The 25,589-nt window shown below is 49.1% G+C and overlaps 1 protein-coding gene across 1 annotated transcript; it reads right to left on the reverse strand.

The window, feature by feature from the left end:
• Positions 1-1,540: 1,540 nt before the first annotated feature.
• LOC118517021 (uncharacterized protein K02A2.6-like) lies at positions 1,541-22,394 on the reverse strand. Its single transcript, XM_036062874.1, has 2 exons — positions 20,460-22,394; positions 1,541-1,869 (listed from the first exon to the last, which is right to left on the reverse strand). Exon 1 carries the CDS (start codon positions 22,168-22,170, stop codon positions 20,491-20,493), a length of 1,680 nt encoding a protein of 559 aa, XP_035918767.1. The 5' UTR covers positions 22,171-22,394; the 3' UTR covers positions 1,541-1,869; positions 20,460-20,490.
• Between the last annotated feature and the right edge of the window lie 3,195 nt (positions 22,395-25,589).

Raw genomic sequence — 25,589 nt, forward strand, 5'->3', positions numbered from 1 at the left:
CCACTTGCAGGAAGGCCTCAGCCAAATCGATTTGGCTAAACACTACCGACTTCCCAATGGCTGTGAAGATGTCTTGAGGAATCGGCAACGGGTACTGGTGTGGCTGAAGTGCGTCATTAAGACCGGTCGAGTAGTCGCCACAAATTCGAACGGTTCCGTTTGCTTTCCTCACCACTACAATGGGTGCAGCCCATTCTGAGGAATCGGTTGGTGTAATAATACCGAGACGCTCCAACCTTCCCAACTCATCTTCGACCATTGTCTGCATCGCATACGCCACAGGGCGTTTCGGGCGGAAAACAGGGTTAACATTGTCTTTCAGCTGCAAGCTTACTTTTACCTTGTCACACCGACCAAGCTCGCTGGAGAATAACGCAGGAAATTGTTCTAAAACGGCCGCACCAGCATCTTTAGTGGAACTTATGATGTTGCAGAAGGCATCAAGTGGCTGTTTCCACAATCCGAAAACATCCATACTGTCTGTTCCAAATAACAACAGGTCCTCTTCCACAACACGCACTAACACCTGCTTACGCCGTCCATTGACTTCCATAATACCTTTCCATTCTCCCAGCAGCTTGAGTGTCTCACCATTGGCCGTCTTGGCTGACACTGTTGCACTGTCTAATTTCGGACTGCCTATTTGACGCCACGTACCCCTCGATATTATAGTGATATCGGCACCGGTATCTAACTGCAGTTGCAACCTACGTCCGTTTAAAATCACATCTACGTATTTGCGTTTGGCCTGGATTTTGTTAACCGTTACCACCTTAACGTTTGCGTTGCGAGACCGATAGCGGAAACGATTACGGTTCGCCGTCTTACAAAATCCCTCCTTATGGCCTACCTTATTGCAGTCCTTACATGCGTGCGTAGCAAATGAGCATTCCCTCGCGAAGTGTTTATCACCACACAGCCAGCAACTTACTGCTTTTTGTTCTTTATCACGCACAGGATTGCTGCGAAAATCTTTGACGCTTTTCCTAACAGCCCGTACCTCCTGCGAAGCGGTAGATATCAGCTTGCTGTCTTGGCGCAGGTTTAGCAGGCGTTGAGATTCACCACATAGTTGGTCCAGCGTTATGTTTACGTTGTCTTCCATCTTAGAGAGCAACCGTACTCGAATATCGGCATCCGCATCTCCCTTGAGTCCACACACGTATAACAAACATTTAATCTCCTCCTCTGCAATCCCCGCCAACTTAGCTTCCACGACCTTTTTATTAACACGGCACGCGTACGCTCGGTACTCCTCGTGTGACTCTTTCACCATCTGCAGGCACTTAAACCGTTTGCACACGGTAGATTCGCGGTCTCCAAACAGCTTTTTCAGCTTCTCCACGGTGGTGGTGAAATCGAAATCCTTCGGCTGTTTTGGCATGATGGAGCTTATGTAGCGCTCGTGCTCCGCTACACCTATCTTCCGAAGAAGAAGACGAAGCTTTGTTCCATCATCCAACCGTTTCGCGTCATCCAGGAATAACCCTTCATATCGAACAAACCAGCCTTCGAAGTTTGTTTCCTCTGTATGATGAAATTCCTTGATCTGTCCGGCGATGGCGTCTATCGCTTTTTCAGGACATTCGCTGTCCTTTGCCTTCATCACCGACATCACGCTGTTCAACAGCTGCTGTTGCTGATTTAACATTTGCTGCTGCTGCTTGAACATCTCGACGATCCATGCCGCGTTCGGTTCTACCGGTGTAGTCATTTTATATAACTCGTCGCCACTGTTGTATCTTGTGATACAATATATATTTTATTCCTTTTCTAATTGTACACGTCTTTTGTGCCCGAGCCTGCAACGAAGAGTGCGCGGTTTTCTTGGCGTCCCCAGAAGCTGTCAAGCTTCAACCCGTTTATAACCCTACGCTCACGTCTCCAACAATTACATAGAAATGTAGTTTTATTTCTATCTAAAGCTAGCTTTGGTTTCCTTCCATTCGCATTCCCATTCCGCTTTCCAGGGACCAGCTTTGCCCGTGAACAACACAACACACATGGTTTGGTCTGATAATTGTACACAGTTTTGCGATTGTATCGAAGGATCGAATAAAATTGCTTCACAAACTTTACCAACCACCCCCAACCCAGAAGCGGGTTCCTTGACTGGGTTTTACCCGTAGCAGCAGTATATGGGCACCTGGGCAATACGCAGTGCCGGACAGACAGCACTGCACAACGAACACAACTTACACATCACCCACACACACACACACACACACACATCATTTGTTTATTTACACCCACACAATTCATTACCTTGCACCGTTCGATATTCAGACATTGTGCGAGAAGCGACCGCGTTGCCGGGCCAGTATGAATGCGGTGCGTTTATAGTGCAGTGCCGGGTACGCGCGTGTTTGGCGCACTACTGTGAGGCGAAACTAACAACGACGCCGGTGATTCGCGATGCTGGGAAAAGGTGCGCCAGTGGGAATGATGGCTTGTACAGCGCGCACAGCTGCCAGTACTGCTCGCCGCCTGCGAAGGGCCCGATCAACGCGGCCAGCTTTGTATGGGCGTGCGTCTATGCGGCAGTGTCGAAAATTCGTGATTTTTTCGCAACTACCCCCACGGGGGACTAAAAACGACGGCGGCGGGGGCAAAAGGAGTGGCAATGGGCGTGGTCTGGTTGTTTGTACAACGCGTACGTCGGTGCCACCACTGGCACCTGGCACTGGGTACAATAATATTACAATGTGCATGTTCATAGGCGACGACATAGTTTAAAAAAAAAAACGATGACACTTAACGTCTGAAACCGTCGTCGTTGGTCAAAATAAACGCGTCCTCGAGGCGAAAAGGCGCGCACGCATTAAACGTCGGGTAAAAGGTCGGCCACACATTATGCTTAAGCGGCTGGAAAACAGAAACTCCACATAAAAAAAAAAAGAAAAAAAAAACAAAACGAAAATTTCAAAAAGCTTCAGTAGAGTTAGTAGTGATGGGATTTGATTCCCGGGGCGGCCCTGCCATGTGACGACCGGCGCCGCTGTAGCGTCGGCCACCGGACCACTTGTGCGAGGTGAAGGAAAGGTACTGAGAAAAGCGCCAAAGTACATACGGTTGATACACTGACACATTCTCACTGCGGCGCCGTACGCGAGAGCGTATGCTCTCCTGAGAATGCTCATCGACCGATCGAATGATTGCGAGAGCGAGACCGGTACAGGAATTAGAACGACACAGTCTAGCGAATGCTCTACCGTTGCTGAAAATGTCTCTTTCGGAAAGGGGGAGGGGGGAGTCGAGAGCGTAAAAAATGGCGAACGCATCGTGTGTAGCTGTTTGCTTCTGTGATTGTTGTTAAATGTAATGTATCGACCTTGGGCAGCTATGACACCATCAATAAAAGCGAGACTGACGCGGCGGGATCGCGCAGTCGTAGAAAGTAAGCCGCAAGCGACACACGCTGGTGTCTTCCTATTAATTCTAACAATTGTAAGCTCATCGAGCAAACTCAAGCTTTAGTCTAAACGATCCCGTTCAGAAGGCGTTTGAGCAATTTATGGCGCTTGGCTTCCTAAAATATTATGTCACACCCACGCGTCCGATAGCCGTTCAGCTAGGGAGTTAGCAGAGGTGTACAATAAACACAACCGGGCCAGGATAGGCAACACCTTTTTATGTACCCATGTCGGCACATAAATAGCCAACGACCAACGAGAACGAGAACGAGGTGGCCATTACGGAGGATTACTTTACTTTACCATTACGATAGACCATTACGCATTTAAAATAATCAATAAATAGCCACTGCACGGCCACTGTTTCAATTACATAGAAATGTAGTTTTATTTCTATCTAAAGCTAGCTTTGGTTTCCTTCCATTCGCATTACCATTCCGCTTTCCAGGGACCAGCTTTGCCCGTGAACAACACAACACACATGGTTTGGTCTGATAATTGTACACAGTTTTGCGATTGTATCGAAGGATCGAATAAAATTGCTTCACAAACTTTACCAACCACCCCCAACCCAGAAGCGGGTTCCTTGACTGGGTTTTACCCGTAGCAGCAGTATATGGGCACCTGGGCAATACGCAGTGCCGGACAGACAGCACTGCACAACGAACACAACTTACACATCACCCACACACACACACACACACACACATCATTTGTTTATTTACACCCACACAATTCATTACCTTGCACCGTTCGATATTCAGACATTGTGCGAGAAGCGACCGCGTTGCCGGGCCAGTATGAATGCGGTGCGTTTATAGTGCAGTGCCGGGTACGCGCGTGTTTGGCGCACTACTGTGAGGCGAAACTAACAACGACGCCGGTGATTCGCGATGCTGGGAAAAGGTGCGCCAGTGGGAATGATGGCTTGTACAGCGCGCACAGCTGCCAGTACTGCTCGCCGCCTGCGAAGGGCCCGATCAACGCGGCCAGCTTTGTATGGGCGTGCGTCTATGCGGCAGTGTCGAAAATTCGTGATTTTTTCGCAACTACCCCCACGGGGGACTAAAAACGACGGCGGCGGGGGCAAAAGGAGTGGCAATGGGCGTGGTCTGGTTGTTTGTACAACGCGTACGTCGGTGCCACCACTGGCACCTGGCACTGGGTACAATAATATTACAATGTGCATGTTCATAGGCGACGACATAGTTTAAAAAAAAAAACGATGACACTTAACGTCTGAAACCGTCGTCGTTGGTCAAAATAAACGCGTCCTCGAGGCGAAAAGGCGCGCACGCATTAAACGTCGGGTAAAAGGTCGGCCACACATTATGCTTAAGCGGCTGGAAAACAGAAACTCCACATAAAAAAAAAAAAGAAAAAAAAAACAAAACGAAAATTTCAAAAAGCTTCAGTAGAGTTAGTGATGGGATTTGATTCCCGGGGCGGCCCTGCCATGTGACGACCGGCGCCGCTGTAGCGTCGGCCACCGGACCACTTGTGCGAGGTGAAGGAAAGGTACTGAGAAAAGCGCCAAAGTACATACGGTTGATACACTGACACATTCTCACTGCGGCGCCGTACGCGAGAGCGTATGCTCTCCTGAGAATGCTCATCGACCGATCGAATGATTGCGAGAGCGAGACCGGTACAGGAATTAGAACGACACAGTCTAGCGAATGCTCTACCGTTGCTGAAAATGTCTCTTTCGGAAAGGGGGAGGGGGGAGTCGAGAGCGTAAAAAATGGCGAACGCATCGTGTGTAGCTGTTTGCTTCTGTGATTGTTGTTAAATGTAATGTATCGACCTTGGGCAGCTATGACACCATCAATAAAAGCGAGACTGACGCGGCGGGATCGCGCAGTCGTAGAAAGTAAGCCGCAAGCGACACACGCTGGTGTCTTCCTATTAATTCTAACAATTGTAAGCTCATCGAGCAAACTCAAGCTTTAGTCTAAACGATCCCGTTCAGAAGGCGTTTGAGCAATTTATGGCGCTTGGCTTCCTAAAATATTATGTCACACCCACGCGTCCGATAGCCGTTCAGCTAGGGAGTTAGCAGAGGTGTACAATAAACACAACCGGGCCAGGATAGGCAACACCTTTTTATGTACCCATGTCGGCACATAAATAGCCAACGACCAACGAGAACGAGAACGAGGTGGCCATTACGGAGGATTACTTTACTTTACCATTACGATAGACCATTACGCATTTAAAATAATCAATAAATAGCCACTGCACGGCCACTGTTTCAATTACATAGAAATGTAGTTTTATTTCTATCTAAAGCTAGCTTTGGTTTCCTTCCATTCGCATTACCATTCCGCTTTCCAGGGACCAGCTTTGCCCGTGAACAACACAACACACATGGTTTGGTCTGATAATTGTACACAGTTTTGCGATTGTATCGAAGGATCGAATAAAATTGCTTCACAAACTTTACCAACCACCCCCAACCCAGAAGCGGGTTCCTTGACTGGGTTTTACCCGTAGCAGCAGTATATGGGCACCTGGGCAATACGCAGTGCCGGACAGACAGCACTGCACAACGAACACAACTTACACATCACCCACACACACACACACACACACACATCATTTGTTTATTTACACCCACACAATTCATTACCTTGCACCGTTCGATATTCAGACATTGTGCGAGAAGCGACCGCGTTGCCGGGCCAGTATGAATGCGGTGCGTTTATAGTGCAGTGCCGGGTACGCGCGTGTTTGGCGCACTACTGTGAGGCGAAACTAACAACGACGCCGGTGATTCGCGATGCTGGGAAAAGGTGCGCCAGTGGGAATGATGGCTTGTACAGCGCGCACAGCTGCCAGTACTGCTCGCCGCCTGCGAAGGGCCCGATCAACGCGGCCAGCTTTGTATGGGCGTGCGTCTATGCGGCAGTGTCGAAAATTCGTGATTTTTTCGCAACTACCCCCACGGGGGACTAAAAACGACGGCGGCGGGGGCAAAAGGAGTGGCAATGGGCGTGGTCTGGTTGTTTGTACAACGCGTACGTCGGTGCCACCACTGGCACCTGGCACTGGGTACAATAATATTACAATGTGCATGTTCATAGGCGACGACATAGTTTAAAAAAAAAAACGATGACACTTAACGTCTGAAACCGTCGTCGTTGGTCAAAATAAACGCGTCCTCGAGGCGAAAAGGCGCGCACGCATTAAACGTCGGGTAAAAGGTCGGCCACACATTATGCTTAAGCGGCTGGAAAACAGAAACTCCACATAAAAAAAAAAAGAAAAAAAAAACAAAACGAAAATTTCAAAAAGCTTCAGTAGAGTTAGTAGTGATGGGATTTGATTCCCGGGGCGGCCCTGCCATGTGACGACCGGCGCCGCTGTAGCGTCGGCCACCGGACCACTTGTGCGAGGTGAAGGAAAGGTACTGAGAAAAGCGCCAAAGTACATACGGTTGATACACTGACACATTCTCACTGCGGCGCCGTACGCGAGAGCGTATGCTCTCCTGAGAATGCTCATCGACCGATCGAATGATTGCGAGAGCGAGACCGGTACAGGAATTAGAACGACACAGTCTAGCGAATGCTCTACCGTTGCTGAAAATGTCTCTTTCGGAAAGGGGGAGGGGGGAGTCGAGAGCGTAAAAAATGGCGAACGCATCGTGTGTAGCTGTTTGCTTCTGTGATTGTTGTTAAATGTAATGTATCGACCTTGGGCAGCTATGACACCATCAATAAAAGCGAGACTGACGCGGCGGGATCGCGCAGTCGTAGAAAGTAAGCCGCAAGCGACACACGCTGGTGTCTTCCTATTAATTCTAACAATTGTAAGCTCATCGAGCAAACTCAAGCTTTAGTCTAAACGATCCCGTTCAGAAGGCGTTTGAGCAATTTATGGCGCTTGGCTTCCTAAAATATTATGTCACACCCACGCGTCCGATAGCCGTTCAGCTAGGGAGTTAGCAGAGGTGTACAATAAACACAACCGGGCCAGGATAGGCAACACCTTTTTATGTACCCATGTCGGCACATAAATAGCCAACGACCAACGAGAACGAGAACGAGGTGGCCATTACGGAGGATTACTTTACTTTACCATTACGATAGACCATTACGCATTTAAAATAATCAATAAATAGCCACTGCACGGCCACTGTTTCAATTACATAGAAATGTAGTTTTATTTCTATCTAAAGCTAGCTTTGGTTTCCTTCCATTCGCATTACCATTCCGCTTTCCAGGGACCAGCTTTGCCCGTGAACAACACAACACACATGGTTTGGTCTGATAATTGTACACAGTTTTGCGATTGTATCGAAGGATCGAATAAAATTGCTTCACAAACTTTACCAACCACCCCCAACCCAGAAGCGGGTTCCTTGACTGGGTTTTACCCGTAGCAGCAGTATATGGGCACCTGGGCAATACGCAGTGCCGGACAGACAGCACTGCACAACGAACACAACTTACACATCACCCACACACACACACACACACACACATCATTTGTTTATTTACACCCACACAATTCATTACCTTGCACCGTTCGATATTCAGACATTGTGCGAGAAGCGACCGCGTTGCCGGGCCAGTATGAATGCGGTGCGTTTATAGTGCAGTGCCGGGTACGCGCGTGTTTGGCGCACTACTGTGAGGCGAAACTAACAACGACGCCGGTGATTCGCGATGCTGGGAAAAGGTGCGCCAGTGGGAATGATGGCTTGTACAGCGCGCACAGCTGCCAGTACTGCTCGCCGCCTGAGAAGGGCCCGCTCAACGGGGCCAGCTTTGTATGGGCGTGCGTCTATGCGGCAGTGTCGAAAATTCGTGATTTTTTCGCAACTACCCCCACGGGGGACTAAAAACGACGGCGGCGGTGGCAAAAGGAGTGGCAATGGGCGTGGTCTGGTTGTTTGTACAACGCGTACGTCGGTGCCATCACTGGTGCCGGTACAATAATATTACAATGTGCATGTTCATAGGCGACGACATAGTTTACCGTCGTCGTTGGTCTAAATAAACGCGTCCTCGAGGCGAAAAGGCGCGCACGCATTAAACGTCGGGTAAAAGGTTGGCCACACATTATGCTTAAGCGACTGGAAAACAGAAACTCCACATAAAAAAAAAAAACAAAACGAAAGTTTCCAAAAGCTTTCCAAAATGTGCTCAGCTGGCTACATTCGGACCACAGACGATATAATCAGTTCGTGGCGTTTCGCGTAGGTGAGCTGCTCGAAAGCACTGATCCTAGTCAATGGCGCTGGATACCAACGAAGATGAACGTGGCTGACGATGGGACGAAATGGGCTAAGACGCAGGGCCTATCGGCACAAGGACGATCGTTTAGGGGACCGCCGTTTCTCTGGGAACCGGAAAATGCGTGGCCTGCTCGCGTCGACCCCGAGAAAGATACGTCGGAAGAACTTCGAAAGATCGTCCATCACCACCAAATTACAGAACCGCTCATCGTTCTCGACCGGTTCTCGAAGTGGAAACGGGTGCTTCGTACCGTAGCGTTTGTGATTCGCTTCGCGCATAATATCCGTCGTCGCGTCACGCAGAAGGCCACATTGATTGGGCCACTGACCCAAGATGAGCTAGCGGAAGCCGAACGGGTGATAATCCGGGGCATTCAACGAAGGGCCTACAACAGCGAAATCGTCAGCTTGCGCAAACAGACCCCGCAAAAGCATCCGTGGAAAAGGGGGGTCGAGAAGAAAAGCAGCATCTATAAGCTCTCGCCTATTCTGGACGACCACGGGATCCTGAGAGTGGGGGGACGTTTGACGGAATGCGTAGGCATCAACGATTCCTCACGGAACCCGATCATCCTTCCTCGGCGAGACTACGGAACCGATCTCATTATTCGGGAGCAACACGAAAGGTACAAACACGGCAACCACAACACGGTTTTGAGCGAATTAAGGATGCGGTACCACATCCCTAAACTGCTGGGGGAATATCGACGCGTTAGGAGAGATTGTCAGTGGTGCAAAGTGAACAACGCGCGACCGGAGCCACCGCTAATGGGTAATTTACCACAACAAAGAACCGCATTTTATTAACGTGCCTTTTCCTTCACAGGGATCGACTACTTCGGCCCGTTTTTAGTAGCTGTCGGTCGCAGAGTAGAGAAGCGGTGGGGGGTTATATTTGCCTGCCTCACGTCGAGAGCTGTACATCTCGAGATAGCGGCGTCCCTCACCACAGCGTCATGCATACTGGCGTTTCGCAGATTCATCGCATCGCTTCGTCGGTGCCTCTCGTGAGTTGAAGGAAGCTTTGGAAGAGGTTGATCACGACGTTCTGATGACCGAGCACTGCGGACCGCGGATGAAGTGGACATTTAACCCGCCAGGGGCGCCTCACTTTGTCGGCTGCTGGGAGCGTTTGGTACGTTCCGTGAAGAAGGCACTGAATCAGTTCGTGTTCACCAAGCGCCCTACGGATGAAGTAATGCTGTCAACGTTCACGGAGATCGAACTCATCCTTAATTCGAGACCACTTACCTACGTGCCCCTGAACGACGAACTGGCTGACCCTATAACACCTAATCACCTGCTCCTTGGGAGCTCTGATGGAAGCAAACCACCGGCAGTTTTCTGTGATAGCCCTGCTACAATCCGGTCGTCGTGGCGAATGGCGCAGCATTCAGCAGATTTATTCTGGAAGAAATGATTAGCAGAATACTTACCCGCACTTACCCGACGAACCAAGTGGTTCGAACCAGTGCGACCGATCGAAGTTGGTGATCTAGTTGTGATAGCGGATATCAATCTTCTAAGAAATTGTTGGCCGAAAGGACGAATTGTCTCAATAATACCTGGAAAGGACGGTCAAGTTAGGCAAGCCACGGTACAAACGAGCAGTGGAACTTACGTTAGACCCGCGCACAAATTACCAGTCTTAGATGTATCAGCTTAGTAGAAAACCGCATGGCAAGAGTCGAATACAGAATATAGCGAAAGTGAAAAACAGCAAACAAACAAACAAACAAACAAACACACACCCACGAAGCAACTGACAGAACATGGGAATTGAAGCCACGGTTTGTACAATCGCGAAAGAGAGGTGTGTCATCACGAAGATCGGGTTTATAAAGTCGCCAAAGAGAGGTTGGGTCATCACAAAGAGCGAATTTTGCATTGAGGTGTTTATTATCGCCTAACAAACATATTTAACCGTGGCGCACTTGGGGGGACAATGTTGGAAACTTGATAGGGCTCCCAACGGTCTGTCAGTTGGGTCGGTCAAAAATTCAACCGCGTTTCAACACCGGTGTCTTCAGGAGAGCGTTCCAGCACTATATTGATTCCCGGACCACTTCCCGGACGAGTGGCGGGATCGGGAGCTGCAACAAACGGACAGTAGTTAAGAACGTGTGGCAGTATTTGGCTGAATTTGCGAAAGTGAACGGTATGTGCGCTCTTACCCGATGCCCAAATCCTTGTTTCGTACATCGTCAAACGACGGCTAGATGTTCCGTTCCTGTGCGTTCCTGCGACGGAGCAAAAAAAAACATCACCGTGAGTATAATCAAGCACATCCGTTGGTGTCCGGAACACTTTGGTTGATGTTATTACCGTCATCGTTAGCGGAATGCGAAACTACTCACCCAACGTATGCACTGGACGTACCGCGCATTCACCATCCAGAAGTATCGTCTAGCAGAAGAGCGTGTGAAACAACAAGTACAGCACACTGCCTCCCCGCCAGACCGGCAGACATCCACGCGCACGAAACACTCTCCACACTCTCGCGATGGCCACTTGCACGCATCTCAGGCAGTCCTGGATGCTGGAGAGACTCAGCACACGCGCGTTGGTAAGCCTGGCAGGATGTGCACAGCAAACACAAATCACTCGCGCGAGCTTTCTTTCGTGTATTCGGTAACTGGATCGAGCGGAGGTAACAGGCTGCCCCCGAATTCTGTCCGGGGGGCAGGCCGCCCGCCTGTGGAGTTTTCAACGCCGAAAGACGTCGAATTAACGTCGAGCATACACTTTCAAACACTGTGTGTAACGGGCGAATGCGAGGCCGGCACACGGAACACGAAACACTAAATTGAAAACATGAGAAACACGGCAAATCTCTGTTTGCCTACTAGACGACATTAGATAATGACAGTGTGAATTGAAAACACATCTCAGCACACATTGGAAACCATCCATAGGAATAATTAATAAGTAAAAGTCAGGCATGCGTTGAAACCATTATTTAGCAAGCTGAAGTGTGCAACAGACGTTTTTTCCACTGTGTCTCATCTCAGCACCATATTTCATCGAAAATGGCCAGCCGTAAGATCGGAAACCGTCGTAATGATACGTCGTTGCACCTGGAACAACTGACGTGTGAACTGAAGAACAAACTGAACGAACTGCCGCGAGTGAGCAACGTGACATCAGATGACAACGGACCATGCACAGCGGCAGATTTAAGGGTTTGGGAGTACAAGAATTTCGTTTTTATGCCAGACGACATGAAGCGTTTTTACCTGTCGACCGATGGGATGCACACGAGCTGGACTTACAATTATTCGAAGCGCGCAAAATTACGTGTAGGCCACCTCTACATACCTAAATTGACGCAAATCCAGAACCTCGAACTGAAAGGACCGGGAACTGTGTTCGAGCTCGACCGCATAGGTGACAGGGGTTTCGTTTTACTCGTGTACAAGACAAACGTTACAACCCGTCCGGAAATTTATTTGTTGGAAGTGGGATCGTGGAAGTGGACACTGTTGGCGGACTCCTTTACGACCTACTTACGCATGAGCATCGAGCATCTCGGGCTACCATGTTGGCAGTTAGCCTTTGCCAGCTGTCGCCTGCCAGGGTGGGCTGAACAGCTGTTTTTGGTGCTGGCTCCACATTTGCTGTTGGACTATGACGAAATGCTAGGAGCGAAGAGCGCGCCGGTATACCAACGAGCGCAGCACCCGCTCAATGTGCTAGATCCGGCTAGATTTTGGACCACGGTACGACGCATGCGCTCGGCACATAAATAGCCAACGACCAACGAGAACGAGAACGAGGTGGCCATTACGGAGGATTACTTTACCATTACGATAGACCATTACGCATTTAAAATAAACAATAAATAGCCACTGCACGGCCACTGTTTCAATTACATAGAAATGTAGTTTTATTTCTATCTAAAGCTAGCTTTGGTTTCCTCCCATTCGCATTCCCATTCCGCATGCCAGGGACCAGCTTTGCCCGTGAACAACACAACACACATGGTTTGGTCTGATAATTGTACACAGTTTTGCGATTGTATCGAAGGATCGAATAAAATTGCTTCACAAACTTTACCAACCACCCCCAACCCAGAAGCGGGTTCCTTGACTGGGTTTTACCCGTAGCAGCAGTATATGGGCACCTGGGCAATACACAGTGCCGGACAGACAGCACTGCGCAACGAACACAACTTACACATCACCCACACACACACACATACACACACATCATTTGTTTATTTACACCCACACAAATCATTACCTTGCACCGTTCGATATTCAGACATTGTGCGAGAAGCGACCGCGTTGCCGGGCCAGTATGAATGCGGTGCGTTTATAGTGCAGTGCTGGGTACGCGCGTGTTTGGCGCACTACTGTGAGGCGAAACTAACAACGACGCCGGTGATTCGCGATGCTGGGAAAAGGTGCGCCAGTGGGAATGATGGCTTGTACAGCGCGCACAGCTGCCAGTACTGCTCGCCGCCTGCGAAGGGCCCGATCAACGCGGCCAGCTTTGTATGGGCGTGCGTCTATGCGGCAGTGTCGAAAATTCGTGATTTTTTCGCAACTACCCCCACGGGGGACTAAAAACGACGGCGGCGGGGGCAAAAGGAGTGGCAATGGGCGTGGTCTGGTTGTTTGTACAACGCGTACGTCGGTGCCATCACTGGCACCTGGCACTGGGTACAATAATATTACAATGTGCATGTTCATAGGCGACGACATAGTTTAAAAAAAAAAAGGATGACACTTATCGTCTGAAACCGTCGTCGTTGGTCTAAATAAACGCGTCCTCGAGGCGAAAAGGCGCGCACGCATTAAACGTCGGGTAAAAGGTCGGCCACACATTATGCTTAAGCGGCTGGAAAACAGAAACTCCACATAAAAAAAAAACAAAAAAAAAACAAAACGAAAGTTTCAAAAAAGCTTCAATAGAGTAGTAGTGACGGGATTTGATTCCCGGGGCGGCCCTGCCATGTGAAGACCGGCGCCGCTGTAGCGTCGGCCACCGGACCACTTGAGAGAGGTGAAGGAAAGGTAGTGACAAAAGCGCCAAAGTACATACGGTTGATACACTGACACATTCTCACTGCGGCGCCGTACGCGAGAGCGTATGCTCTCCTGAGAATGCTCATCGACCGATCGAATGATTGCGAGAGCGAGACCGGTACAGGAATTAGAACGACACAGTCTAGCGAATGCTCTACCGTTGCTGAAAATGTCTCTTTCGGAAAGGGGGAGGGGGGAGTCGAGAGCGTAAAAAATGGCGAACGCATCGTGTGTAGCTGTTTGCTTCTGTGATTGTTGTTAAATGTAATGTATCGACCTTGGGCAGCTATGACACCATCAATAAAAGCGAGACTGACACGGCGGGATCGCGCAGTCGTAGAAAGTAAGCCGCAAGCGACACACGCTGGTGTCTTCCTATTAATTATAACAATTGTAAGCTCATCGAGCAAACTCAAGCTTTAGTCTAAACGATCCCGTTCAGAAGGCGTTTGAGCAATTCATGGCGCTTGGCTTCCTAAAATATTATGTCACACCCACGCGTCCGATAACCGTTCAGCAAGGGAGTTAGCAGAGGTGTACAATAAACGCAACCGGGCCAGGATAGGCAACACCTTTTTATGTACCCATGTCGGCACATAAATAGCCAACGACCAACGACCAACGAGAACGAGGTGGCCATTACGGAGGATTACTTTACCGTTACGTTAGACCATTACGCATTTAAAATAATCAATAAATAGCCACTGCACGGCCACTGTTTCAATTACATAGAAATGTAGTTTTATTTCTATCTAAAGCTAGCTTTGGTTTCCTCCCATTCGCATTCCCATTCCGCATTCCAGGGACCAGCTTTGCCCGTGAACAACACAACACACATGGTTTGGTCTGATAATTGTACACAGTTTTGCGATTGTATCGAAGGATCGAATAAAATTGCTTCACAAACTTCACCAACCACCCCCAACCCAGAAGCGGGTTCCTTGACTGGGTTTTACCCGTAGCAGCAGTATATGGGCACCTGGGCAATACGCAGTGCCGGACAGACAGCACTGCACAACGAACACAACTTACACATCACCCACACACACACATACACACACATCATTTGTTTATTTACACCCACACAAATCATTACCTTGCACCGTTCGATATTCAGACATTGTGCGAGAAGCGACCGCGTTGCCGGGCCAGTATGAATGCGGTGCGTTTATAATGCAGTGCTGGGTACGCGCGTGTTTGGCGCACTACTGTGAGGCGAAACTAACAACGACGCCGGTGATTCGCGATGCTGGGAAAAGGTGCGCCAGTGGGAATGATGGCTTGTACAGCGCGCACAGCTGCCAGTACTGCTCGCCGCCTGCGAAGGGCCCGATCAACGCGGCCAGCTTTGTATGGGCGTGCGTCTATGCGGCAGTGTCGAAAATTCGTGATTTTTTCGCAACTACCCCCACGGGGGACTAAAAACGACGGCGGCGGGGGCAAAAGGAGTGGCAATGGGCGTGGTCTGGTTGTTTGTACAACGCGTACGTCGGTGCCACCACTGGCACCTGGCACTGGGTACAATAATATTACAATGTGCATGTTCATAGGCGACGACATAGTTTAAAAAAAAAAACGATGACACTTAACGTCTGAAACCGTCGTCGTTGGTCAAAATAAACGCGTCCTCGAGGCGAAAAGGCGCGCACGCATTAAACGTCGGGTAAAAGGTCGGCCACACATTATGCTTAAGCGGCTGGAAAACAGAAACTCCACATAAAAAAAAAAAAGAAAAAAAAAACAAAACGAAAATTTCAAAAAGCTTCAGTAGAGTTAGTGATGGGATTTGATTCCCGGGGCGGCCCTGCCATGTGACGACCGGCGCCGCTGTAGCGTCGGCCACCGGACCACTTGTGCGAGGTGAAGGAAAGGTACTGAGAAAAGCGCCAAAGTACATACGGTTGATACACTGACACATTCTCACTGCGGCGCCGTACGCGAGAGCGTATGCTCTCCTGAGAATGCTCATCGACCGATCGAATGATTGCGAGAGCGAGACCGGTACAGGAATTAGAACGACACAGTCTAGCGAATGCTCTACCGTTGCTGAAAATGTCTCTTTCGGAAAGGGGGAGGGGGGAGTCGAGAGCGTAAAAAATGGCGAACGCATCGTGTGTAGCTGTTTGCTTCTGTGATTGTTGTTAAATGTAATGTATCGACCTTGGGCAGCTATGACACCATCAATAAAAGCGAGACTGACGCGGCGGGATCGCGCAGTCGTAGAAAGTAAGCCGCAAGCGACACACGCTGGTGTCTTCCTATTAATTCTAACAATTGTAAGCTCATCGAGCAAACTCAAGCTTTAGTCTAAACGATCCCGTTCAGAAGGCGTTTGAGCAATTTATGGCGCTTGGCTTCCTAAAATATTATGTCACACCCACGCGTCCGATAGCCGTTCAGCTAGGGAGTTAGCAGAGGTGTACAATAAACACAACCGGGCCAGGATAGGCAACACCTTTTTATGTACCCATGTCGGCACATAAATAGCCAACGACCAACGAGAACGAGAACGAGGTGGCCATTACGGAGGATTACTTTACTTTACCATTACGATAGACCATTACGCATTTAAAATAATCAATAAATAGCCACTGCACGGCCACTGTTTCAATTACATAGAAATGTAGTTTTATTTCTATCTAAAGCTAGCTTTGGTTTCCTTCCATTCGCATTACCATTCCGCTTTCCAGGGACCAGCTTTGCCCGTGAACAACACAACACACATGGTTTGGTCTGATAATTGTACACAGTTTTGCGATTGTATCGAAGGATCGAATAAAATTGCTTCACAAACTTTACCAACCACCCCCAACCCAGAAGCGGGTTCCTTGACTGGGTTTTACCCGTAGCAGCAGTATATGGGCACCTGGGCAATACGCAGTGCCGGACAGACAGCACTGCACAACGAACACAACTTACACATCACCCACACACACACACACACACACACATCATTTGTTTATTTACACCCACACAATTCATTACCTTGCACCGTTCGATATTCAGACATTGTGCGAGAAGCGACCGCGTTGCCGGGCCAGTATGAATGCGGTGCGTTTATAGTGCAGTGCCGGGTACGCGCGTGTTTGGCGCACTACTGTGAGGCGAAACTAACAACGACGCCGGTGATTCGCGATGCTGGGAAAAGGTGCGCCAGTGGGAATGATGGCTTGTACAGCGCGCACAGCTGCCAGTACTGCTCGCCGCCTGAGAAGGGCCCGCTCAACGCGGCCAGCTTTGTATGGGCGTGCGTCTATGCGGCAGTGTCGAAAATTCGTGATTTTTTCGCAACTACCCCCACGGGGGACTAAAAACGACGGCGGCGGTGGCAAAAGGAGTGGCAATGGGCGTGGTCTGGTTGTTTGTACAACGCGTACGTCGGTGCCATCACTGGTGCCGGTACAATAATATTACAATGTGCATGTTCATAGGCGACGACATAGTTTAAAAAAAAAACGATGACACTTAGCGTCTGAAACCGTCGTCGTTGGTCTAAATAAACGCGTCCTCGAGGCGAAAAGGCGCGCACGCATTAAACGTCGGGTAAAAGGTCGGCCACACATTATGCTTAAGCGACTGGAAAACAGAAACTCCACATAAAAAAAAAAGAAAAAAAATAACAAAACGAAAATTTCAAAAAAAGCTTCAGTAGAGTAGTGATGGGATTCGAATCCCGGGGCGGCCCTGCCATGTGAAGACCGGCGCCGCTGTAGCGTCGGCCACCGGACCACTTGAGAGAGGTGAAGCAAAGATAGTGACAAAAGCGCCAAAGTACATACGGTTGATACACTGACACATTCTCACTGCGGCGCCGTACGCGAGAGCGTATGCTCTCCTGAGAATGCCCATCGACCGATCGAATGATTGCGAGAGCGAGACCGGTACAGGAATTAGAACGACACAGTCTAGCGAATGCTCTACCGTTGCTGAAAATGTCTCTTTCGGAAAGGGGGAGGGGGGAGTCGAGAGCGTAAAAAATGGCGAACGCATCGTGTGTAGCTGTTTGCTTCTGTGATTGTTTTTAAATGTAATGTATCGACCTTGGGCAGCTATGACACCATCAATAAAAGCGAGATTGACGCGGTGGGATCGCGCTGTCGTAGAGAGTAAGCCGCAAGCGACACACGCTGGTGTCTTCCTATTAATTCTAACAATTGTAAGCTCATCGAGCAAACTCAAGCTTTAGTCTAAACGATCCCGTTCAGAAGGCGTTTGAGCAATTTATGGCGCTTGGCTTCCTAAAATATTATGTTACACCCACGCGTCCGATAAACATTCAGCTAGGGAGTTAGCAGAGGTGTACAATAAACGCAACCGGGCCGGGATAGGCAACACCTTTTTATGTACCTAGGATGTCCAAATAAATCGAAGCTCCGAAGGCAAACGCTGTTCTGTTAGGACAAACGCGACGCGGACCTAAACAGGTACAGCCTCCCACGTAGGATCTCACTAACACACTTCACCAATACAATTAATATTGTTAGCCTATAAGGATCTTTTTATCTGTTAGTAAACTTCACATGTAATAGTAATCCACACAGCGACAGTTCATTAGCCGACAGCCAGGCTTGTGCGAGCAGCGAACAAGTTTCAACAAGGAAGTGTTCGTCGAGATTATGGGGTCGTTAGACATCCTTCCACGGACACGGAGCGGAATCCACTAAGCGCAGGGGAGCTGCTTTTGAGCATTGCGCAATCGCTCAACCCACAGCGTGCCCCTGGTGACGGCAACAACATCCCGAACGTGGCCTTCATTGCAGCGATGACGGCCTTTCCCGGTGTCTTCAGGAGAGCGTTCCAGCACTATATTGATTCCCGGACCACTTCCCGGACGAGTGGCGGGATCGGGAGCTGCAACAAACGGACAGTAGTTAAGAACGTGTGGCAGTATTTGGCTGAATTTGCGAAAGTGAACGGTATGTGCGCTCTTACCCGATGCCCAAATCCTTGTTTCGTACATCGTCAAACGACGGCTAGATGTTCCGTTCCTGTGCGTTCCTGCGACGGAGCAAAAAAAAAAAAAAACATCACCGTGAGTATAATCAAGCACATCCGTTGGTGTCCGGAACACTTTGGTTGATGTTATTACCGTCATCGTTAGCGGAATGCGAAACTACTCACCCAACGTATGCACTGGACGTACCGCGCATTCACCATCCAGAAGTATCGTCTAGCAGAAGAGCGTGTGAAACAACAAGTACAGCACACTGCCTCCCCGCCAGACCGGCAGACATCCACGCGCACGAAACACTCTCCACACTCTCGCGATGGCCACTTGCACGCATCTCAGGCAGTCCTGGATGCTGGAGAGACTCAGCACACGCGCGTTGGTAAGCCTGGCAGGATGTGCACAGCAAACACAAATCACTCGCGCGAGCTTTCTTTCGTGTATTCGGTAACTGGATCGAGCGGAGGTAACAGGCTGCCCCCGAATTCTGTCCGGGGGGCAGGCCGCCCGCCTGTGGAGTTTTCAACGCCGAAAGACGTCGAATTAACGTCGAGCATACACTTTCAAACACTGTGTGTAACGGGCGAATGCGAGGCCGGCACACGGAACACGAAACACTAAATTGAAAACATGAGAAACACGGCAAATCTCTGTTTGCCTACTAGACGACATTAGATAATGACAGTGTGAATTGAAAACACATCTCAGCACACATTGGAAACCATCCATAGGAATAATTAATAAGTAAAAGTCAGGCATGCGTTGAAACCATTATTTAGCAAGCTGAAGTGTGCAACAGACGTTTTTTCCACTGTGTCTCATCTCAGCACCATATTTCATCGAAAATGGCCAGCCGTAAGATCGGAAACCGTCGTAATGATACGTCGTTGCACCTGGAACAACTGACGTGTGAACTGAAGAACAAACTGAACGAACTGCCGCGAGTGAGCAACGTGACATCAGATGACAACGGACCATGCACAGCGGCAGATTTAAGGGTTTGGGAGTACAAGAATTTCGTTTTTATGCCAGACGACATGAAGCGTTTTTACCTGTCGACCGATGGGATGCACACGAGCTGGACTTACAATTATTCGAAGCGCGCAAAATTACGTGTAGGCCACCTCTACATACCTAAATTGACGCAAATCCAGAACCTCGAACTGAAAGGACCGGGAACTGTGTTCGAGCTCGACCGCATAGGTGACAGGGGTTTCGTTTTACTCGTGTACAAGACAAACGTTACAACCCGTCCGGAAATTTATTTGTTGGAAGTGGGATCGTGGAAGTGGACACTGTTGGCGGACTCCTTTACGACCTACTTACGCATGAGCATCGAGCATCTCGGGCTACCATGTTGGCAGTTAGCCTTTGCCAGCTGTCGCCTGCCAGGGTGGGCTGAACAGCTGTTTTTGGTGCTGGCTCCACATTTGCTGTTGGACTATGACGAAATGCTAGGAGCGAAGAGCGCGCCGGTATACCAACGAGCGCAGCACCCGCTCAATGTGCTAGATCCGGCTAGATTTTGGACCACGGTACGACGCATGCGCTCGGCACATAAATAGCCAACGACCAACGAGAACGAGAACGAGGTGGCCATTACGGAGGATTACTTTACCATTACGATAGACCATTACGCATTTAAAATAAACAATAAATAGCCACTGCACGGCCACTGTTTCAATTACTGTTGTATCTTGTGATACAATATATATTTTATTCCTTTTCTAATTGTACACGTCTTTTGTGCCCGAGCCTGCAACGAAGAGTGCGCGGTTTTCTTGGCGTCCCCAGAAGCTGTCAAGCTTCAACCCGTTTATAACCCTACGCTCACGTCTCCAACATCCCCCTGCTTTAATTGCGATAATCGCTCATCCAAACAGGCTGCTTCTTTAATCGTGCTGATCGACGTGGAGCTGCATCCGAGCAGGTCTGCTGAGAGTTGTCGTTATCAGGCTCAACATGTTCCGTAGTCGTCGACGGAACTAAAGATGAGGATGCCGGCTCGATACTTCCAGGCATGTCCCAGGCATCCAACAATACATGCAGTGGAAGCTGTGTTTGCTGACGGTCGTCCGCTGCATGTCGTATTCTAAGCTGGTTTACGTGGTATCGTAGAGACCTACCGCAGATGTCAATCATGTACATCACGCTTCCCAGACGATCAGTCACTACTCCGGATACCCACTCCCAGCCATTCCGATGGTATCTTTTCACGTAGACCTTGTCGTTTACGCAGAAATTCCTTCCGACGATAGTGTCATTCACCGCTGGTTGTCTAGCAAAATTACGAGAAGATGGTCGCAAAAGCTCGAGAGCGGTTCGAACTTTCCTATTCAGCATCATCTCCCCCGGCGATTTCTGCTCCAGCGTCTTGTTCGGCGTGGTTCTGTATGCCAACAGAAATTCATCAAGGGCCTCATGCATTCCACCATTTCCTTCGCGGATCTTTTTAACAGCTCGCTTAAAGGTGTCCACGAACCTTTCAGCCTGCCCGTTCGATTGCGGATGATACGGCGCAGTTCGCACATGATGGATACCGTTCTGTATGCAGAAGTCCCCGAACTCCGAACTGGTAAACTGCGTACCATTGTCGCTGACAATCGTCTCTGGCATACCAAACCGTGCACACAGTCCTCGTAATATCTTAACCGTTACTTGTGCAGTTGTATGCTTTGTCGGTATTATTTCTGGCCATTTGGAATACGAGTCTACTGCCAGAAAATAATACTCTCCCTCGATGGGCCCGGCGTAATCAATATGAATACGCTGCCAGGGAGCGGTCGATTTTGGCCAATCCACCGGTGCACAGTGCTCTGGAGACTTCGCTGCACTTGCACACGGTTGACACGTTTTAACAACGTCCTCGATTTCACTGTCCATCTTTGGCCAATAAACGTATCCTCTTGCTAGTGCCTTCATACGAGTTACCCCAGGGTGTCCTCTGTGCAAGAGCTTCAGCACTCGATCTCGCATGTTTGCTGGAATCACAACCCGTTCTCCGAATAAGAGGCAATTTCCCACAGTGGATAAGGCCTCCCGCCGTACGAAGAATTGTTTCAGCTCTACACTTTTCTCTTCACCCATCGGCCAACCATTCTGGACGAACTGGAACACCTTCCGTAACATAGAATCTGTTTGTGTACCACGCTCCAAATCCTTGAAATTCAACGGCAGGGCTTGAGTTGCACTCGTCACCAGATGATTCATATCATCTTCAAGCTGGATACTAGCAATAACGTAATCCTCTTCTGGCTTTTCGTGACGATTCATCAATCTCGAGAGGATGTCCGCATTGCCAAACTTGTCTGTCGCTACGTATTCTATAGTGAAATCGTAAAGAAGAAGCGCTAATGCCCAACGCTGAAGCCTGTTCGCAGTGTACAACGGAATTCCTTTACGTGAGCCGAAGATTCTGAGGAGAGGTTGGTGATCAGTTTGTAGCGTGAATTTACGTCCGAACAGCATGCGGTGGAACTTCGTCACAGCGAACACAATTGCGAGACCCTCGCGATCTGGCTGACTATAGTTCATTTCCACCTTCGTTAACGCTCGCGCGGCATGCTGGATAACCTTTACACGCCCATCCGGAAACCGATGACTGATGGTAGCTCCCAAACCTACTAATGAAGCATCCGCTGACACGATTATATCCTTCGACGGATCATAGTGGGTCAGAAGTAGGTCGGAACTCAAAATCTCCTTAAATCTCTCAAAAGATTTCTGGCATTCGGCTGTCCACTTGAATTCGCCTCCCTTTTGCAACAAAAGGTCTAGAGGATACCGCAGATCTCGCATCTGTGGTACGAATTTCCCATAATAATTTATCGCACCAAGATACGATCGAACCTCACTCAGCTGCGATGGCGCTGGCATTTTCAAAATGGCTTCTATTTTCGACGGGTCCGGTCGTAGGCCTTGCCCATCCAGCAGATGTCCCAGGTATCGTATTTGGGGTTTCAAAAAGGAACATTTTTCCACACGTAGCTTAAACCCAAACTCCTCGATCCTTGACAAAACAGCTTGCAGATTCTTCAGATGGCTTTTCACATCTGCACCACCTACGATGATGTCATCCATATAACCCGCAACACCTTCCAGCCCACTCAACATAGAGTCCACGATCTGCTGGAATGCACCAGGTGCTGTTTTTACCCCCGGCGGTAGTCTGTTGAAACGGTAAAGCCCCTTGTGAGTGTTAATAGTTAACAACTCACGACTTTTCTCGCATACTTCCACTTGCAGGAAGGCCTCAGCCAAATCGATTTGGCTAAACACTACCGACTTCCCAATGGCTGTGAAGATGTCTTGAGGAATCGGCAACGGGTACTGGTGTGGCTGAAGTGCGTCATTAAGACCGGTCGAGTAGTCGCCACAAATTCGAACGGTTCCGTTTGCTTTCCTCACCACTACAATGGGTGCAGCCCATTCTGAGGAATCGGTTGGTGTAATAATACCGAGACGCTCCAACCTTCCCAACTCATCTTCGACCATTGTCTGCATCGCATACGCCACAGGGCGTTTCGGGCGGAAAACAGGGTTAACATTGTCTTTCAGCTGCAAGCTTACTTTTACCTTGTCACACCGACCAAGCTCGCTGGAGAATAACGCAGGAAATTGTTCTAAAACGGCCGCACCAGCATCTTTAGTGGAACTTATGATGTTGCAGAAGGCATCAAGTGGCTGTTTCCACAATCCGAAAACATCCATACTGTCTGTTCCAAATAACAACAGGTCCTCTTCCACAACACGCACTAACACCTGCTTACGCCGTCCATTGACTTCCATAATACCTTTCCATTCTCCCAGCAGCTTGAGTGTCTCACCATTGGCCGTCTTGGCTGACACTGTTGCACTGTCTAATTTCGGACTGCCTATTTGACGCCACGTACCCCTCGATATTATAGTGATATCGGCACCGGTATCTAACTGCAGTTGCAACCTACGTCCGTTTAAAATCACATCTACGTATTTGCGTTTGGCCTGGATTTTGTTAACCGTTACCACCTTAACGTTTGCGTTGCGAGACCGATAGCGGAAACGATTACGGTTCGCCGTCTTACAAAATCCCTCCTTATGGCCTACCTTATTGCAGTCCTTACATGCGTGCGTAGCAAATGAGCATTCCCTCGCGAAGTGTTTATCACCACACAGCCAGCAACTTACTGCTTTTTGTTCTTTATCACGCACAGGATTGCTGCGAAAATCTTTGACGCTTTTCCTAACAGCCCGTACCTCCTGCGAAGCGGTAGATATCAGCTTGCTGTCTTGGCGCAGGTTTAGCAGGCGTTGAGATTCACCACATAGTTGGTCCAGCGTTATGTTTACGTTGTCTTCCATCTTAGAGAGCAACCGTACTCGAATATCGGCATCCGCATCTCCCTTGAGTCCACACACGTATAACAAACATTTAATCTCCTCCTCTGCAATCCCCGCCAACTTAGCTTCCACGACCTTTTTATTAACACGGCACGCGTACGCTCGGTACTCCTCGTGTGACTCTTTCACCATCTGCAGGCACTTAAACCGTTTGCACACGGTAGATTCGCGGTCTCCAAACAGCTTTTTCAGCTTCTCCACGGTGGTGGTGAAATCGAAATCCTTCGGCTGTTTTGGCATGATGGAGCTTATGTAGCGCTCGTGCTCCGCTACACCTATCTTCCGAAGAAGAAGACGAAGCTTTGTTCCATCATCCAACCGTTTCGCGTCATCCAGGAATAACCCTTCATATCGAACAAACCAGCCTTCGAAGTTTGTTTCCTCTGTATGATGAAATTCCTTGATCTGTCCGGCGATGGCGTCTATCGCTTTTTCAGGACATTCGCTGTCCTTTGCCTTCATCACCGACATCACGCTGTTCAACAGCTGCTGTTGCTGATTTAACATTTGCTGCTGCTGCTTGAACATCTCGACGATCCATGCCGCGTTCGGTTCTACCGGTGTAGTCATTTTATATAACTCGTCGCCACTGTTGTATCTTGTGATACAATATATATTTTATTCCTTTTCTAATTGTACACGTCTTTTGTGCCCGAGCCTGCAACGAAGAGTGCGCGGTTTTCTTGGCGTCCCCAGAAGCTGTCAAGCTTCAACCCGTTTATAACCCTACGCTCACGTCTCCAACAATTACATAGAAATGTAGTTTTATTTCTATCTAAAGCTAGCTTTGGTTTCCTTCCATTCGCATTCCCATTCCGCTTTCCAGGGACCAGCTTTGCCCGTGAACAACACAACACACATGGTTTGGTCTGATAATTGTACACAGTTTTGCGATTGTATCGAAGGATCGAATAAAATTGCTTCACAAACTTTACCAACCACCCCCAACCCAGAAGCGGGTTCCTTGACTGGGTTTTACCCGTAGCAGCAGTATATGGGCACCTGGGCAATACGCAGTGCCGGACAGACAGCACTGCACAACGAACACAACTTACACATCACCCACACACACACACACACACACACATCATTTGTTTATTTACACCCACACAATTCATTACCTTGCACCGTTCGATATTCAGACATTGTGCGAGAAGCGACCGCGTTGCCGGGCCAGTATGAATGCGGTGCGTTTATAGTGCAGTGCCGGGTACGCGCGTGTTTGGCGCACTACTGTGAGGCGAAACTAACAACGACGCCGGTGATTCGCGATGCTGGGAAAAGGTGCGCCAGTGGGAATGATGGCTTGTACAGCGCGCACAGCTGCCAGTACTGCTCGCCGCCTGCGAAGGGCCCGATCAACGCGGCCAGCTTTGTATGGGCGTGCGTCTATGCGGCAGTGTCGAAAATTCGTGATTTTTTCGCAACTACCCCCACGGGGGACTAAAAACGACGGCGGCGGGGGCAAAAGGAGTGGCAATGGGCGTGGTCTGGTTGTTTGTACAACGCGTACGTCGGTGCCACCACTGGCACCTGGCACTGGGTACAATAATATTACAATGTGCATGTTCATA

The sequence above is a fragment of the Anopheles stephensi genome, unplaced genomic scaffold (genome assembly GCF_013141755.1).
Source record: "Anopheles stephensi strain Indian unplaced genomic scaffold, UCI_ANSTEP_V1.0 ucontig436, whole genome shotgun sequence".
Lineage (NCBI taxonomy): Eukaryota > Metazoa > Arthropoda > Insecta > Diptera > Culicidae > Anopheles > Anopheles stephensi.